This window comes from Hyaena hyaena, unplaced genomic scaffold (genome assembly GCF_003009895.1).
Source record: "Hyaena hyaena isolate Hyena2069 unplaced genomic scaffold, ASM300989v1 scaffold_121, whole genome shotgun sequence".
NCBI lineage: Eukaryota > Metazoa > Chordata > Mammalia > Carnivora > Hyaenidae > Hyaena > Hyaena hyaena.
Genome location: NW_024080753.1, coordinates 2515789 through 2534305, shown reverse-complemented (window position 1 = coordinate 2534305; position 18517 = coordinate 2515789). Strand labels below are relative to the sequence as shown.

Sequence of the window (18517 nt, the reverse complement as noted above, 5' to 3'; positions counted from 1 at the left end):
TTGATCCTTGTCATTCATGCTGTTTGTTTTTCTCAACTGTTTGAGCTGTGGGTTCACAGTGCTGACTAACTGGGTCACAGCAAGCCTGGATTTCTGTTCAAGTGCAAGGTCCCTTCTTTTTTGTTTTTTTTCAATGTTTGTTTATTTTTGAGAGAGACAGAGCGTGAGCAGGGAGGGGCAGAGAGAGAGACACAGGGTCCGAAGCAGCTCCAGGCTCTGAACCATCAGCCAGAGAGCTCAGTGTGGGGCCCAAGCCCACGGACCGTGAGATCATGACCTGAGCCAAAGTCGGACGCTTAACCGACTGAGCCCCCAGGCGCCCTCCCATCTTATTCTTGATGCTCTGCAGGAGTTTATCATAAACTTCAAATAACTAGACCCTCATCTGCTTTCTTCGTTGCAAACATCTTCTATCATTTATCTGTTAACCTTACTTATAGTGTCAGCAACTCAACAGAATTTTGGTTAAATGAATCCCACCAATTTTTCATCCTAAATTTTATGCTTTTGAGATATTATTGTTTAAGAGGTTTTGCCATTACCACAGAAATGTTTTTCTACATTTTGTACTGTTAGTGTAACCTCCACATTTAGGACTCTGATCCATTCTGGAGTTCACCTTTATGAATGGTGTAAATTGGGTTCTGACTTAATTTTTTGCATATGGTGACTCAGTTCTCTTTTCCTTCATTATTGGTAGTGCTCTCTTTATCATTTATCAGGTTTTTATGTATATATGAATCTCTCAGGGCACCGCGTGGCTCAGTTAAGCTTCTGACTCTTGATATCGGCTCAGGTCACGATCTCAGAGTCGTGGGATTGAGCCCCACATCAAGCTCTGCACTGAGCGTGGAGCCTGCTTAAGATTCTCTCTCCCTCTCTCTCAAAATAAATAAACATTAAAAAAAAGAGAAACCTTTATACTTGGGTCTCTCTCCACACCCTTTTCCACTCCATTGGCTGATTGTTCTGTTCTTGGGACAAGCTATTTGACGGTTTGTGGTTGTGTTAGGTGGCCGGGGCTGCGTAACACAGGCTGGATGATTTAAACAAAATACTTATGTTCTCAGAATCCTGGAGGCTAAAAATCTGAGATCAAGGTATCAGCGGGGTTGGTTTCTTCTGAGGTCTCCCTCCTTGCCGTAGAGATGCCTGTGTCTTCACGTGGTTTTCCCTCTGTGTGTCCTTCTCATAGGGACAGTAGCCATGTTGGATTAGAGCCCCACCTAGGGGCTCATTTTATTTTTTAAAATTTCATTCATTCATTCGGTCATTCATTCATTTTAAAATTTACATTCAAGTTAGTTAGCATGTTGTGCAATAATGATTTCGGAAATAGATTCCAGTGATTCATCCCCTCTGTATAACACCCAGTGCTCATGCCAACAAGTGCCCTCCTTAATGCCCCTTACCCACTTAGCCCATGCCCCACCCACAACCCCTCCAGCAACTCTCAGTTTGTTCTCTGTGTTTGTATTTAAGAGTCTCTTGTGTTTTATCTCCCTCCTTGTTTTTATATTATTTTTGCTTCTCTCCCCTTATGTTCATCTGTTTTGTATCTTAAATTCCTCATCTGAGTGAAGTCATGATACTTGTCTTTCTCTGACTAATTTTGCTTAGCATAATACCCTCTAGTTCCTTCTGCATAGTTGCAAATGGTAAGATTTCATTCTTTTTGATTGCCGTGTAATACTCCATGGTATGTATGTATATATATATATCCCATCTTTTTTATCCATTCATCCATCAATGGACACTTGGGCTCTTTCCATACTTTGGCTACTGTTAATAGCACTGCTATAAACATTGGGGTATCTTGTTGAGGATTTTTGCACCCATGTTCATTAGGGAATTTGGTCTGTAGTTCTCCTTTTTAGTGGAGTCTTTGTCTGGTTTTGGAATCCAGGTCATGCTGTTTTCATAGAATGAGTTTGGGAGTTTTCCTTCCATTTCTATTTTTTGGAACAGCTTCAAAAGGATAGGTGTTAACTGTTCTTTAAATGTTTGGTAGAATTTCCCTGGAAAGCCATCTGGCCCTGGACTCTTGTTTTTTGGGAGATTTTTAATTACTAATTCAGTTTCTTTACTGGTTTTGGGTCTGTTCAATTTTTTCTATTTCTTCTTGTTTCAGTTTTTGTAGTTAGGAATTTGTCCATTTCTTCCAGATCGCCCAATTTATTGGCTTATAATTGCTCATAATATTCTCTTATCATTGTATCTCTGCAGTGTTGGTTTTGATCTCTTTCATTTGTGATTTTCCTTATTTGGGTCCTTTTTCTTTTTGATCAAACTGGGTAGGGATTTATCAATTTTGTTAATTCTTTCAAAGAACCAGCTCCTGGTTTCATTGTTCTGTTCTACTGTTTTTGTTTTTATTTTTTGTTTTTGTTTTGATAGCATTGATTTCTGTTCTAATCTTTATTATTTCCATCTTCTGCTGGTTTTGGGTTTTATTTGCTGCATCCCAGAGGTTTGGAGCTTGGTGTTATCATTTTCATTGGCTTCCATGTACTTTTTATTTCTGCTTTAACTTCTTGGTGCGCCCACTCATTCTTCAGTAGGATGTTCTTTAGTCTCCAAGTACCTGTTGTCTTAACAAATTTGTTCTTGTGCTTGATTATGAGTTTATAGCATTATGGTCTGAAAATATGCACAGTATAATCTTGATTTTTTTGTGCTTGTTGAGGGTTGATTTGTGTCCCTGTATGTGATCTGTTCTGGAGAAGTTCCATGTGCACTTGAGAAGAATGTGTATTCTGCTTTAGGATGAAATGTTTGAATATACCTGTTAAATCCATCCGGTCCAGTGTGTCATTCAAACCCATTGTTTCCTTGTTGATTTTCTGTTTAGATGATCTGTCTATTGCTTTGGGGGGGAGGGGGTGTTGAAGTCCCTTACTATGATGGCATTATTATCAATGTGTTCTGTATGTTTGATGTATATATTTGGGTTTCCTCCACGTTTGGAACATCTGTGTTTACAATTATTAGATTTTCTTTATGGATAGACCCCTTAGTTATGATATAATGCCCATCTTCATCTCTTGTTACAGTCTTTGTTTTAAAATCTAGATTATCTGATAGAAGTATGGCTACTCCAGCTTTTTTTTGTTGACCATTAGCATGATAGATGGTTCTCCATCCTCTTACTTTCAATCTGAAGGTGTCTTTAGATCTAAAATGGGTCTCTTGTAAACAGTATATAGGTGGATCTTGTTTTCTTATCTATGTCTTTTGATTGGAGCGCTTAGTCCATTGACATTTAGAGGGAATAGTGAAAGATATGAATTTATTGCCATTATGTTGCCTGTACAGTTGGAGTTTCTGGTGATGTCTCTGGTCCTTTCTAGTCTTTGTTGCTTTTGATCTTTTTTTTTGGTCTTTTCTCCCCTCAGAGAGTCCCCCTTAAAATTTCTTGCATGACTGGTTTAATGGCCACAAACTCCTTTAGTTTTTGTTTGTCTGGGAAATTTTTTATCTCCTTTTATTTTGAAGGATAGCCTTGCTGGATAAAGAATTCTCAGTTGCATATTTCCTGATTCAGCACGTTGGATATATCCTGCCACTCCGCTCTGGCCTGCCAGATTTCTGTGGACAGGTCGCTGCGAACCTGATCTGATTTCCCTTATAGATTAAGGACTTTTTTCCCCTTGCTGCTTTCATGATTCTTTCTTTGCCTGAGTATTTTGTGAATTTGACTATGATATGCCTTGTTGTTTGTTGGGTTTTGTTGAGTCTAATGGGAGTTCTCTGTGCTTCCTGGATTTTGATGTCTGTGTCTTTCCCCAGGTTGGAAAGTTTTCAATTATGATTTGCTCACATAAACCTTCTACCCCTTTTTGTCTCTCTTCATCTTCTGGGACCCCTATGGTCCAGATGTTATTCCATTCTAATGAGTCACTGAGTTCTCTAGTTCTCTAATTCTTATATCGTGCTCGTTTGCCTTAGTTTCCCTCTTTTTTTCTGCTTCATTATTCTCCATAAATTTGTTTTCTATATCACTGATTCGCTGCTCTGCTTCATCCATCTTTGCTGCTATGGCGTTCATTTGAGATTGCATCTCAGTTATAGCATTTTTAATTCCATCCTGATTAGATTGTACTTCTTTTGTCTCTGCAGAAAGGCATTCTATGCTTTTTTAAACCTCAGCTAGTAGTCTTATTATCATGATTCTAAATTCTGGTATAGACCTCTTAATGTGTGTTGATTAAGTCCCTGGCTGTCATTTTTTCCTCTTCTTTTTTTGAGGTGAATTTCTTCATTTAGTCACTTCGAAGAAAGAAAAAGAATTAACAAAACAAAAAATAAATTAATTAAAATTTAGAAATTCAAAACAAAAAAAATCAAGTAAAGGATGCTAGATCCTAGGCATGTTTTGGTCTGATTGTTGAGAGAAACTGGATAGAACAGAGAAAAAAGGGAAAGAAAAGAAAAGCAAATGTTTGAAATTTTTGAAAAATGAATATAATAGAATAAAATGAAATGATGAATTAAAAATAGAATTTAAAAAATTTACAAAGAAGTAAAAAATAAAGAAAAATTAAAAATATTTTTTATAGGGGCGCCTGGGTGGCTTAGTCGGTTAAGCGTCGACTTTCGCTTAGGTCATGATCTCGCGGTTCGTGGGTTCGAGCCCCGCGTCGGGCTCTGTGCTGACTGCCAGCTCGGAGCCTGGAGCCTGTTTCAGTCTGTGACTCCCTCTCTCTCTGACCCTCCCCTGCTCACGCTGTCTCTCTCTCTCTCTCTCTCCTAGAAATAAATAAAAAACATTAAAAAAAATTTAAAAAAATATATTTTTTATAAAAAGAGAAAATTAGGGGCACCTGGGTGGTTCAGTTGATTAAGTGTCTGACTCATGAGTTTGAGTCCCGCGTCGGGCTCTGTGCTGACAGTTCAGAGCCTGGAGCCTGCTTCGGATTCTGTGTCTCCCTCTCTCTCTGCCCCTCCCCCTCTCACACTCTGTCTCTCTTTCCTCAAAAATAAACATTAAAAATTTAAAAAAAGAAAATAAAAATAAATTTTTTCTCTTTCTGTATTCAAAAATAAGAAATGAAAAAAATTGAATAGATGGATCAGCAAACAGAATGAAATATGATTAAAACTACATCCAGTATTCCCTAGAAATAAAACCATGAACCACTTTATACTCTAAACTAAGCAGGCGGAGAGACTCATGGTGGTCCTCCAGAGCACGGTTGGCCCAGTTGGGTGGGGCTTGGTGTAATAGCTCCTTTCTCCACTAGATGGCCCTGCTTTGTTTACTGTGGTGGCTCATTGAGGTGTCTGTAGGCGTGTATGCCTATGCATGAACGAGGTGAAAGTGGTGTCCCCCAGCTACCCAGTCTCTAGTATCAGAACTCTGTGCTCTTGCTGACTGATAGTCTAGCACCCATCCTTTGTCTCTCGCTTCTGCCCACTCTTGCTTCTCCGCTGTCTGTGACCAAGCCGTCAGGCTGCCAGGTGGCACCTCCCTCTGGGTTTTATCTCAGATGGAGCTGTGTTTCCCAACCCCTCACTTCTGAGGGACTGTGGCTTTGACCCACTCCCACCCTACGGAGAAGAGTCTCACTGAGCAATGGCCGAGTGCCGGCCCACCCCCAGGAACGTCCACACCACCGAGCTGCAGCAGATGCCCAGAGACTGCAGCTGGGCGTCAGCCCACCTCAGAAAACGTTTGTGCGATTATATAGCAGGAGCGTTTCAGGGATTATGGTAAAACAGAACACGCATCTGGCACCAGGCTGCACCCTTAATGTCCTTGTTCCAGCACCGGTGGCTGTGGCTGTTCTCCAGGGTCCGCTGGGACCTTTGCCTGTGGGGGAGGCTGCACAACCTCTACTAAGTGTCCTCCCAGCGGGCAGCCGCCTCTGCCCCTGTGGCCCTCGGACCCCTCGGACCTTACCGCCTGCTCCTGGGGATTCACCCCTCCCACCAGAGCGCCACCCACTGTCGGCGCTGTGGAGTTGCAGGCTCTGTGCTCCTCTGGAGTCACTAGTGGTGTTTAAACCCTCTGCCTTCTCTCTTTCTTGTCTGTGCCCTTGCGGGTATTTCCACTCCTTCTCTTTCTCTCCAGCTGCTTTGGGGGAAGTGCTTTTCCTGTACTCTCCCCGCGTGTCCATCCTCTCTCTGCAGCAAAACCGCTCCTGCCCTCCATGGCGTCTCTTTTCCCCAGTCCACCTCTCCGTGCCACGTGCCTGCCGAGTTAGGTGTTCAGCTTGTGCAGATTGCTGTGTTGATCCTCAAGTCAGTTTTCTAGGTGTGCAGAGCGGTTTGGTGTCGGTCTAGCTGCATTTCAGGGACAAGAGAGGTCCTTCCGTGCTGTTTTGCCATCTTGGGCCCCCTCCCCTGCCTCATTTTAATTACCTGTTAAAAAAAATTTTTTTAATGTTTATTGATTTTTAAGAGAGAGAGACACACACAGAGTGTGAGTGGGGGGAGAGGCAGAGAGAGAGGGAGACACAGAATCTGAAGCAGCTCCAGGCTCCGAGCTGTCAGCACAGAGCCCGACGTGGGGCTTGAACCCACGAGTCGTGAGATCATGACCTGAGCCGAAGGCGGACACTCAACTGACTGAACCACTCAGGCTCCCCTAAAACAGTCACATTGGAAGGTACCAAATGTTAGGACTTCACCATATTAATTTTGAGGCAACACAGCTCAGCCCAAAAAATGTCTTAATATTTGATACAGTGATTTGCCCCCTCACTTGTCTTTTGTCAGTGTTGTCTCAGCCATATTTAGGTCTTTATTTTTCCCATAATATTTTATACTAAATTGACTCAGCCCTTTAAAAAAATCCAGGTGGGGGCGCCTGGGTGGTTAAGTCGGTTAAGTGTCCGATTTCAGAACAGGTCATGATCTCAACAGTTTGAGGGTTTGGGCCCGACATCAGGCTCTGTGCTGACAGCTCGGAGCCTAGAGCTGCTTCAATTCTGTGTCTCCCTTTCTTTCTGCCCTTCCCCTGCTCTTGCTTTGTCTGTCTCTCTCAAAAATAAATAATAAACATTTTTAAAAATTCCAGTTGGAATTTTTATTTAGGTTGCAATGAATTTATAGATTAATTTGCAAAAATAACATGTTTATAATGTTAATTCAATCCCATCCAAGACTATGGAATGTTTTTTTAATATACTTGAATATTCCTTTTTGTATTTTTTTAATGTTTATTTATTTTTGAGAGACTGAGACAGAGCATGAGCAGGGGAGGGGCAGAGAGAGGGGGAGACAGAATCTGAAGGAGGCTCCAGGCTCTGATCTGGCAGCACAGAGCCAGACATGGGGCTCAATGTCACAAACCTTGAGATCATGACCTGAGGTGAAGTCGGACGCTTCTGACTGAGCCACCCAAGCACCCCTCTTTTTTCCAATTCTGAAACATTTATTTGTTTATTTATTTTTTTATTTTTGTCCTGTAGGAATGGCTAATGTAATTAGTACTGTGTACCAGTGTGCTGGGTAGTATGAGTCTTTGTTTTGTTCCTACTGCTAGTTATCTACTGCTGTGTAACAAATCACCCCAAGACTTAACAACTTAAGGGTGCCTGTGTGGTTCAGTCAGTTGAGCATCTGACTCTTGATTTCAGCTTGTGTCATGATCCCAGGGTTGTGGGATTGAGCCCCAAGTTAGGCTCCGTGCTGAGCATGGAGCCTACTTAAGATTCTCTCTCTCTCTCTCTCTCTCTCTCTCTCTCTCTCTATCTATCTATCTCTCAAAATTAAGAAGAAAAAAAAAGTTTACTTGTGACAAGCCTGCATGCACAGAGCCAGTTTGGATCTCTCCTTGAGTCTTATGTGATAAACAAGAGGCATTGGCCCAACTCAGCCCTTCTTGGCTAACAAACTCTGGAAAACAATCTTTTTGCCTGGGGGAGATTGTTACAGCCATTCAGTTTTTTCTTTCTCCTTGCAGTGCCCAAGACGAAGATTTTGGCCACTGGAGGGGCATCTCACAACAGAGAAATCTTACAGGTATGTGCTGGTAGCAAGCTGAACAGATGGGCATCTTCCATGTCAGTTATTTCTTTTTTTATTTTAATTTGTTTAACATTCATTCATTTTTGAGAGAAATAGAGTACAAGCGGGGGAGAGGCAGAGAGAGATGGAGACACAGAATATGAAGCAGGCTCCAGGCTCTGAGCTGTCAGCACAGAGCCCGATACAGGGCTCGAACCCACAAACCGTGAGATCATGACCTGAGCCGAAGTCAGCTGCCCAGCCTACTGAGCCCCCCAGGCGCCCTGTTTGGGCTTGTTGATACTAGTCTGATACCCGGCCATCTCCACCTTGACCATTGGCTAAGCATACTTCCTAAATCTTCCTTCTTATCTTTGATAAAATGGTTAAATCGTGCAGGGACAATCTGGAGAGCTGTGGCCCTCCACTAGATATGTCCCTCCAGGTCATCCTGACCCTGTTATTGCCAGGTGGTGTGGCCACTATACTTCCTTTAAGGCAGTAGAGGTGGACTGGAAGGCATCAGAACACACATGAGGAAAGAGAGCCTAGAAAATGCATGTCAGTGGGGCACCTGGGTGGCTTTGGATTTTGGGTCTCCCTCTCTCTGCCACTCCCTCACTTGTACTCTCTCTCTCTTTCATATAAATAAACGTAAAAGCGGGGGTTGGGGGGTGGGGGATGCCTGGGTGAGTCAGTTGGTTAAGCATCTGACTTCAGCGCAGGTCATCATCTTGTGGTTTGTGAGTTTGAGCCCCGCCTTAGGCCATGCACTGACAGCTCGGAGCCTGGAGCTTGCTTGGGATTCTGTGTCTTCCTCTCTCTTGTCCCCTCCCCTGCTCATTCTCTGTCTCCCCTCCCTCCTTCCCTCCCCCTGTCTTTCTGTCTCAAAAATTAAAAAGAAAGAAAGAAAACGCATGCCAAAATGTCCGTCTTCCCTCTGAGGAAGAACTTAGCGATGACAAGAACCTCTGTCATTTCCAGGTACTTGCGGATGTGTTTGGCGCCCCGGTGTATGTCATCGACACTGCCAGCTCTGCCTGCCTGGGCTCTGCCTACCGAGCTTTCCACGGTAGGGCGATGGACGGGGAACAGGGCTTCTGGAAGGGCTGGGGCTCCGGCCGGGCCGGTCCTTCGGGCGTCAGGGCTTTAGTTTCACTCTTCTCCCTCCTGGCAGGTGGGAACCAGCCCCCAGCCTTTTCTTCCTTTATTCTGTACTTAAAGTGGGGAAAGAAAAGTAGGTTCCTAACTGAATGAGCTTGGTCACAGTCAGGTTCAGCACAGGGACATTGGGAAAGGACGTGGGACATGCTTGAGGGCACAGGGGCACGGATCTCGACAGCCAGTGGCCAGGAGAGTGGATGAAGTCCAGAGCCGTAGTATTCTCAGCAAACGCAGGAAGTGGAGACAAAGAGGAGGTGTCAGGGCCGAGCCGAGCAGCACCCTGGACAGCTCCGCGGGCCCTCTCGCCCGCGGCCTCGGGGCGAAGAAGGGGCTCCCTCCTCTGAGCGGGTGCTTGTGGGAGCCGCGCACGCCCACAGGGGCCCGGGTAGATTCGCCCCGTCCTCTGCCTGCTCAGACTGCTGCCTCAGGGGCTCTCTTCCCTCCAGCCATGCCGCTCTTCGTGCATTTACTCTTAACTTTCTAACACACCTTTTTAAACTGAGTTTTTCCATCAACCTCGAGAATTAGTCAGGGACCGGATCCTTCTCTTAATAGTAAACCTCTTACTCTTCCCGCCCTCTCCACGCTGTCCACCCCCCCCCCCATACCACCCCCGTGTCAGCATCACTGGGCAGTTTATTTCCACGCCAGGGTTTTAATTAAACTTTTCATGTTGGCTTTTATTTGCACTTCTCTTTGGATTTCTCTCTCTCTCTCTTTTAATTCCCTGCAATTTCTTTCTTCTTTTTCTCTTCCTTGATAGTTCTGTTGGAATGTGCAACCTAGGTAAGTTTAAGAAGGAATTCAGTAGGCGATCGTTTCGGAGGCCTAACGTGTCCAGCACAGACTTTCCCGCTCTCCGAAAGGCGCTACCTTGGCGGGCAGAGGCCCCAGTTTCAAAATGCTCCTCAGCACCTTGAAAATCCTGTTCCATAGTCTTTCGGCCTTCAGTGTCGCCCACGAGAAGCCTGGGGCCTGCTTCCCGCTCGTCCCGCTGCTGAAGGGGGAGAGGAGCTGCCCTTCGGGGACCCCATTGCTACGCGGCACCGCGTTTCTTTCTCATTTTTCCTTTCCGGTGCCCGTTTTGTGGCCAGACGTCGCTGGGCTGCTGCCCCACTCGCGCCCCCAAAGCCCGAGCTGAGTCCCAGCACGGCAGCCCTCACCCCGAGGTGCGTCAGCCACTTCAGGCCCGTTTCCCCAGGCGCATCCAGGGTGAACCTCGCCCGTAGCCGGTCTCTGGATGAGTGGGGAGGCGGCCAGTGTCTTCCGCTCGGTCCTCTGCTGGCCCCCGCCCCCCGCCGCTCTGAGCTGGGCTGCCTCGCGTCTGGCTGGGACCCGGGCCTCGTGCTCAGCGGGCCCTCCCTCACCTCTGGCGACCCTGACTTCCCCACCGGTCTGAAACCACTCCTTAAATTCCCTAGAAATTCCTCGCTTTTCTTGCCCACCTAGGGCAACCTTTTCTCTTTTCCAGCCCTGCACTCATTTACGTGGTGAGCATTTATTGAGTGCTTCGGGTATGCAGGGGTGTGCCAGGCAGCAGGGCTCCGGTGGAAACCCAGTCCCTGGCCTCGCAGAGCTCGGGCTCAGCAAGGGAGGGACCTGAGACGTGTAGGCGAAGCTCTGTGCACGGCAGCCAGGACTGTGGGCTGGGGGGCTCGGGAGCCTCCAAACAAGTGCCGGTTTTGGCTGCGGCTGCGGCTTATCTGAGGAGCAGCCGTGAAGAGAGGAGGCAGGAACACCTCACAGGAAGGTCAAGGAAAAGGCCCTGAGGCAGGAGGAACTGTACGCAGCCTGGGGTGGCTTCAGTGCGCGAGCCATGGGGGGGCACACGTGAGGGGAGGAGGCAAGGCCATGGGGGGGCGCACGTGGGGGGCAGGCAAGGCCATGGGGGGGTACACGTGGGGGGGCAGGCAAGGCCATGGGGGGTATATATGAGGGGGGGCAGGCAGGGCCACGGGAGGGGGGCAGGCAAGGCCACGGGAGGGGGGCCCATGTGAGGGGGGCAGGCAAGGTCTCCCCTGTGGCTGGGTGCTGGGTGTTAGCCTCCCTGCTGTGCTACATGTGTCACAGTGAGCAGGACAGACTAGGGCCTGTCGGGGAGAGGTCTGCACGTGAAGTCTCTCCCTTCTCTCTCGCTCTTTTTAAAAAATGTTTATTAGGGGTGCCTGGGTGGCTCAGTCGGTTAAGCATCGGACTTCAGCTCAGGTCGTGATCTCACAGTTTGTGGGTTTAAGCCCCACATCAAGCTCTGTGCTGACGGCTCAGAGCCTGTTTCAGATTCTGTGTCCCCCTCTCTCTCTCTGCCCCTTCCCCACTCATGCTCTGTCTCTCAAAACTGAATAAATGTTAAAAATAAAATAAAGAAATAAAAAATGTTTATTTTTGAAAGAGAGACTGAGTCAAGGTCAAGAGGGACAGAGAGAGGGAGACTCAGAATCCAAATCAGGCTCCAGGCTCTGAGCTGTCAGCACAGAGCCTGACACGGGGCTCGAACTCACAAACTGTGAGATCCTCACCTGAGCCAAAGTCGGACGCTTAACCTACTGCGTAGCCCCCCAGGCTCATCTCTTCTCCCCTTTTTTAAACAGTTTTGTGAAGGCCCAATTTATATGACATGAAAGTCACCCAATTTTGAGTGCACAGCTCAGCGATTTTTAGTCAGTTGACTGAATTGTGCTGCCATCCCCATAATCTAGTTTTAGAACATTCTGTCACCCCAGAGAGAAGATGCTATTTTCCGTTAACGTCTTCATTTACAACGTGCACTGAATTTTCCTTCCAGGCCTCACAGCTGGAACGGACGTGCCCTTTTCAGAGGTGGTGAAGTTAGCCCCGCCTCCCAGGTTAGCTGCTGCCCCCACCCCGGGAGCTTCTCAGGTGAGAGACCGTCAGAATTCGGACGTAGCCGTTGCGGTGTGGTAGCCCAAGACAGCCCGGGTTGGCGGCGCCAGGCCTCTTGCAGAGATGAAAATGCACATTCGCTCCTAACAGCCTCCTGTTGACCTGAGTGAGGCCTGAGTGATAACACGTGGTCAGTTAACACACGTTTAGTGTAGCCTGTGTGTTACATGCTGTATTATTACGGTAAGTCAAGGTAAGATATTAAGAAGATAATAAGCAAAATACATTTACAGTCTACCGTGTTGGAAAAACTCACCTATGAGTGGACCTGCACCACTCAAAGCCACAATGTTCAAGGTCAACTGTAGGTTCTTTTTGCCAAAAGGTAAGTTTTGCTCTGTCACTTAATGTTAAAGTTGACGTGCTCAACTAAAGGGGAAATCCCACGTTTGTGTCTTTCATTGTTAAGGAAGCAGCAAGAGATGCCGGGTTGTCAGCTGAGATTTGCTCACTGTGCTGAGCCACTGTGCTGAGCGTACAGCCCCAGGGGCACGTAGATTGCTGGGCGTGTCTTTCCCGGGTCCTCGGCCTCAGGATGGGCCCTTCCATCTCACCGCAGACAGACCCCACTGGAAGGAAGCCGCCCACTTAAGCACAGGATGTGCTGTGTTGTGGTGTGGTCTGAAGTCTGGATCCAGACAAGCGTGCAGTTACCCAGCCTGGGGGAGCCCCATGAAGGCAGGCGCCGCTCCTCACGGGTCGGGTTCTCCGGAAAGCGGACCCTGCGAGGCGCTGGTTAGGGTGCAGGAGATTTATTGGAGGCGCTCGTGGGGCGGACACGTGTGGAGGGGAAGCCAGGCAGGGGGGCACAGAGGGAGGAGGGGAGCCACAGGGCCCGTCCCGGAGGACGTTCTGAAGCAGAGGCGACTCTGGAGTTTAACCCAGTTGGGATGAGGGGGCCGGCCCCTCATGCCTCGTGTCCATCCGTCTCTGCGTGCAGGCCACCCCACATGGGCTAAGGCGGCTCTCTGTAGCCAAAGCAAACCCCAAAGGGGCTGTCAGCCGAGGGCGGAAGAACAAGCTCCTCAGGCCTGAAGGGCAGTCCGCGTGGCATGCCGGAGCACAGCCGCTGCTGTTTGCGGAAGGTTCCGGAAGCCCAGGAGCAGGGCTGCGCAGGCGGAGGCCGTTACCGCTCATCTAGCAGGCAGCTTGGGCTTCTTGCCTGCATCGCATTTCCTCGCCCACGTGGAGCGTGGGCCCAGGAGGACGGGAGCCTGGCTCCCTGTCTGTGTCACAGCTGAGCCACCCCCGGCTTAGGAAATTCCTGAGTTATGGATGAGCTGAAAGCAGATCTGCCCAACCTTTGGCCCCAAGGGAGACCTTATCTGTACTCTCCTGGTCAGCAAGTACATTCCCCTCTTCCCCTGAGGGCGACTCTATCTTCCGAGGCTGCTTGCTGTGTAAACACGGAAGAGATAGTCTGCAGCAAAACCCAGCCCCCGACACTTAGAAACTCCATGGAGAATCCTCTCCCAACATACCTGGGAGCAGGTGACCAGGTAACCCCCACACACAGGTGTGCCTGCGCCTCTGTGACTCGTGTGCCCTCACCTGGAAGAGGCAGCCCAGTGCGATACCCTAACCGGATAGAAGGGGCCTTTGGGTTCTGGTTCCTGTCCTGACTCCCTCACCGTGTAACCTGGAACAGCACTTCACGTCTCTGTCTCTGGTCTCTGAACCTGGTTCTTCGTCTGTGAAGGGGGACATCTGTGCTGCCTACTTCTTCTATTAGTAGTAGAGAAAGAAGGAGAAACTTGAGCTGAGTGTGGAGCCTGATGCGAGGCTCGATCCCACAACCCTGGGAGCATGACCTGATCCGAAATCAACAGTTGGACGCTCAACCAGCAGAGCCACCCAGGCACCCTGGGCTGCCTGCTTTTAACCTACTAATTGTGAGGCTTAAAAGGAGTCCTTGACTCTAATGGCTCGATTATGTGTGTAACAGGAAGTCTGAAGGTAGCTGCTGGAGTCGATTTAGTGGTTTGGCAACGTCAGGGCTCTGGGTCGTGTTCCCTTAGGTTCTTCAGGTCAGCAGAGGACAGTGGGGCCGTGAGAACCTCACAGGCCATTTGCAGCCTCCTTCATTAAAAAGATACAATGAGGGGCGCCTGGGGGGCTCAGTCGGTTAAGGGTCCCACTTCGGCTCAGGTCATGATCTCACGGTTCGTGGGTTCGAGCCCCGCGTCAGGCTCTGTGCTGACAGCCTGGAGCCTGGAGCCTGATTTGGATTCTGTGTCTCCCTCTCTCTCTGCCCCTCCCCTGCTGGCGCTTGCTCTCTCGCTCTCTCTCTCTCAAAAATAAACATTAAAAAAAAGATTAAATAAAATGATTAATTTTACAGATCTATTTTATCCAGTAGGTCCAAAACATTGTCATTTCGACAAGTAGTAAGGAAGTCGCCAGCGGGGTACCTGACGTCCCTCTTCTTTGTCTCAGGCTTTTGCAGCCTGGGGTGAGCCGTGTGCTCACAGCACTGCTCACATTTCCGGCGCCCAGGCTTGCGGCCGCTGGCTGGGCAGGGGTGCGGCTCTAGGCGGGCCCCAGGCGGGCACAGGATCACGGTCACGGGATCGCGCATCCGCCGCCCCACCCAGCGCCGGATCCCCAGGCAGGAAGGGGAGCGTGGCCTCCGAAGGCTTCTTCCCACGCCCTTCTGGCTCCTCAGGGAGAGAACCCTGGTCTGTCCCCTCAGCACCGCCCCCACTGCCACTGGTCACATGGTCCCCCCTGGTTGTAAGAGCTGGGGTAGGTTCAGGCTTTCTTATCCTCTAGAGGGAGGCTCCCAGGGAGAAGGTAGCTGGGACCCGAGGGCCCCAGACAGCTGTGCCCGCTCCTCAGAGGCAGCACGCGCTCTGTGTGCCGCCGCCTTCCCCGGCGTGCCCACGACCAGGGTCGCCAAGACCTCCTGGACTCTTTACTCTTTTTTATTTTTTACATTTTTTGATGTTTGTTTATTAATATTGAGAGAGAGGGAGAGAGACAGAGGGAGAGCGTTGAAGCGGGGGAGGGGCAGAGGGAGGGAGACACAGAATCCGCAGCAGCTCCAGGCTCCGAGCTGTCAGCACAGAGCCCGACGCGGGGCTCGAACCCATGCACCGCAAGATTGTGACCTGAGCCGAAGTCGGACGCTCAACCGACGGTACAATGTGAGCGTTTGTAGGCGGCCCAGGAGCTCTTCGCTCTGTGACCTCAGAACCCTCAGAGCACCGAGTCCCAAGCAGCAACAGCCTTGATCGCCCGCGTAGCGTCCTCTGTGCGCCTGCCCCATTGTGCTCAAGTGGAGACGCCCCCCTGTAACCGTGTTTTCTCTAATTTTAAAAAAACACTACAGCACAACATGCGTCTTTGTATTCTTAAAGCTGAGCATACACGAGGCGCCTGGGGGGTTCCGTGGGTTAAGTGCCCGACTTCAGCTCAGGCCATGACCTCACTGCTCATGGGTTCGAGCCCCGCGTCAGGCTCTGTGCTGACAGCTTGAAGCCTGGGCCCTGCTTCACATTCTGTCTCCCTCTCTCTCTGCCCTTCCCCCACTTGTGCTCTGTCTCTCTCAAAAATAAATAAACTTTAGAAAAAACTGAGCATACACATTATTTTTAACAACTGCATAATATTCTACCTGGCTATTGAACCAATAGTTTCTTTTAAGTTTATTTATTTTGAGAGAGAGAAAACACACACGCACACACACACAGGGGAGGGGCAGAGAGAGAGAGGGAGAGAGAAAGAGAATCCCAAGCAGGCTCCGTGTGGTCAGCGCAGAGCCCGACAGGGGGCTCGAACTCACGAACTGTGAGAACCTGACTTGAGCTGAAATCCAGAGTCGGATGCTGAACCGACTGAGCCAGCAGGTGCCCCCCGGTACTTAACTTGAGCGTTTAATATGTCTTAGAACAGTTGCTTCTAGTTTTTTTAATTACTATAATTGAAATGATGTGAGTAAAAGGTTAACAAAACCTATTCTACATGAAAGTTTGAATTTGGTTAACTTTCTACCTCCGTTTCCTTTGAGACCATAAAAATGGAACGTCAGCACTACCACCAGGCCACAGGTCGCTCGTGTTAAAATTGAGCCTAATCAGGGCGCCGCATCTGGAGTGCGAGACCCACGCTTACCGGACGGGAGGCGTCCCAGGGCTCCCTCAGTCCAGCGGCGTCTCGGGCAAGACCCCTGCCTGCGGGCTTGTTAGAGACACCCCGCCGGGGCCCGGGCTTCCATCCCAGGCGGCCCTTGCACCTGTCTGTGTATGATGTGGGTTTCGTCTCGTTGAGCCTGAGCTATAACGTGGGGGGCGGGCCGCCCTTCCCTGGACGCTTGTGCAACCTGCTCTAGGGAGCACTGCACCAGCCGCTTCTCCGGTGTGTCCTTGTGAGGCCAAGGTGTGGCCCCGGGGGCCTTAGGGGACAGGGCGTTCGGTGTCTGAGAGGACCCTCAGTCGGCTTGCCCCCCCCCCGTGTAGGTGCCCTTAGGAGAACTTTGCGGAAGTAGGTGCCCGGGTCCAAGGCTGGGGGCGTTTTCAAGCCCTGTAAGGCCAGTGCACAGTCAAGTTGGTTTCCCGAAGTTCTGCACCAGCAGCTTCTCCAGCCGCGGGAAGAGACCGCGCACGACCAGGGCCCTAGAGCTTTTAAAGATGTTGGAGACTTAATAACAGAAATCGTTTGTCTGTCCTCATTTGCCTTTTCAAAAAGTCTTCAACTGTAGGTTTGAGCACTACTAGCTTTTCCTCCTGTGTGAATCGATGCTTCCTTGCTCTTGCGGCGCAAAAGTTGAGTCACAAGCGAGCGGGGTATTAAGTGGTAACGTTGCGGGTCGCGGGGGGGGTGCAGAGGCAACCCCCCTCCCCCCTAACCGCTCCCTCTGCCCCTGCAGGTGTACGGGGCCCTCCTCGCGCGCTACGCCAGCCTGGAGCAGCGGGTCCTGTCCGAGCTCCGGGGGGCTCCTGCCAGCCCCGCCTGCGACCGGCCCCTGGGCAGCAGGGACCCCCGTCCGTGTTCTGAGTGACTCGCCTGCCCACCTGACGCCCCGCAGTGCCCCCGTCCTGCCCAGGACCCCCGAGCCCGGGCCGTCATGTACAGGCACTTAAACCAGCAGAGCAGGGGGGCAGCCATTCCCCAGCCCCCGACCCCAGCACCCCTTCTCCAGCGCTGACTCTGGCCACCCCTTCCCCGACTGTAACCCACAGCCACTCCCGCCCCGAACCGGGACCCCAGCATCCATTCTCCCCCCAACCCTGACTCCCTCCTTTCAGTGTCTGAACGGCCCCCCAGGCCCTTCCTGCCCTGCCCCCGCCATGCTCACTGCCCCTGCCCCTGCGTCATCTCTTCCTCCTCCCCACGCCCACCTGCTCAGACTCACTACTTCCCACCCAAAGAGTTGGACAGGCCCGGTGACCACGCTTCGTGTCCCTCCCACAGGCTCTCCCCACGGGCGGCCTGACTCCCGGCACCCACACCCCTCAGAGCACCCCCCCCCCAGCAGTACAGGGCAGCCCCTGCCTCCCTCCACCCTTCCTTCAGGAGAATTTCTCAAGTCCTGGATTTTGTTGATTCTAGTTCTGGGCTGTCATTGAACATGTTCTGTGTCTTCTGTATTTCCTATAAATTGGTGGTTGGATCCAGCACAGAGCTCCTCAGCCTCAGTACTGTTGACGTTCGGGGCAGGGTAAATTTTGGGGGGGGGCAGCGGGGTCACTGGCGTCTCCCCCCACACGCCAGCATCGCCCTCTCCCCAAGCGTGACAACCAAGTGTCTCCAGACATGCGCACCGATGCTCCTGCCGGGGGTGGGGAGCTCCATGACCACTGACTCACGGGCCCGATCGGATGCAATGTGATTCTTTTCCCTTAGTGTCCACTGTCTCTCCTTTTGTGATGCTCCTGCTTCGCTCGTTAGTTCACCAGGGACACAACTTTGCTCTTCATTTATGGCCTGGCATTCGTCTGGGACCTTCCGTGTGCAGTTACCCCGTGGTGGTGGTCGTGTGGGAGACGCCCAATAACCAGATTCTTTCCCTGCTCACCAGCCTTCAGAATAATAGGTTAATCCCCCGGCATCCTCTGACAGCGCTAGATTTTTATTTTTAGTGTCAATATGGTACATTTAACATTTTTATGTATTTTAATCCATTGTAATTATCTTATCCTTGCCGCCTTTTTGATAGTCACTCTCTCCAACTCTTCTGTTTTCCGGATGTTTCTTTCCTTCTTTCTTTACTGATACGTCAGCTCTGTTTGCTCCGGAATCACGGCCGGGCCTCGAATCTGCCCTCAGCCTCCTGCTCACCCACTCTGTTCTCTTGTAGGAAGGTTGCACCTGTTCTTGGGTCTCAACCACTGTTCGTGCACCCGGAAGACCCAGACCTGTCTCCATCCAGAACTCTTGTACTTCAGCCTCCACTTACTTCCCTTGCCCTTCCCTAAACCTCCTCCTCGCATGTTGTTTCAGTGGCTTGGCACCTCCACCCACCCACGCATCCATTCGTCCATGCATCCACCCTTCCACG

The 18517-nt window shown here is 50.0% G+C and overlaps 1 protein-coding gene across 9 annotated transcripts in view; it reads left to right on the top strand.

Annotated features, from left to right (window-relative positions):
- XYLB (xylulokinase) overlaps positions 1-17640 on the top strand; it is a 52001-nt gene extending 34361 nt beyond the window's left edge. For 8 of the 9 annotated variants that reach the window (XM_039237221.1, XM_039237224.1, XM_039237225.1 and 5 more), the window contains 4 exons: positions 7910-7968; positions 8938-9025; positions 11900-11994; positions 16886-17640. In XM_039237221.1, the coding sequence (XP_039093152.1) occupies positions 7910-7968; positions 8938-9025; positions 11900-11994; positions 16886-17017 (374 nt within the window). In that variant the 3' untranslated portion in view covers positions 17018-17640. Of the gene's footprint in view, positions 1-7909; positions 7969-8937; positions 9026-9880; positions 9904-11899; positions 11995-16885 lie in introns of those variants that run through there. The other variant, XM_039237218.1, reaches the window with a different exon arrangement.
- The last annotated feature ends 877 nt before the right edge of the window (positions 17641-18517 follow it).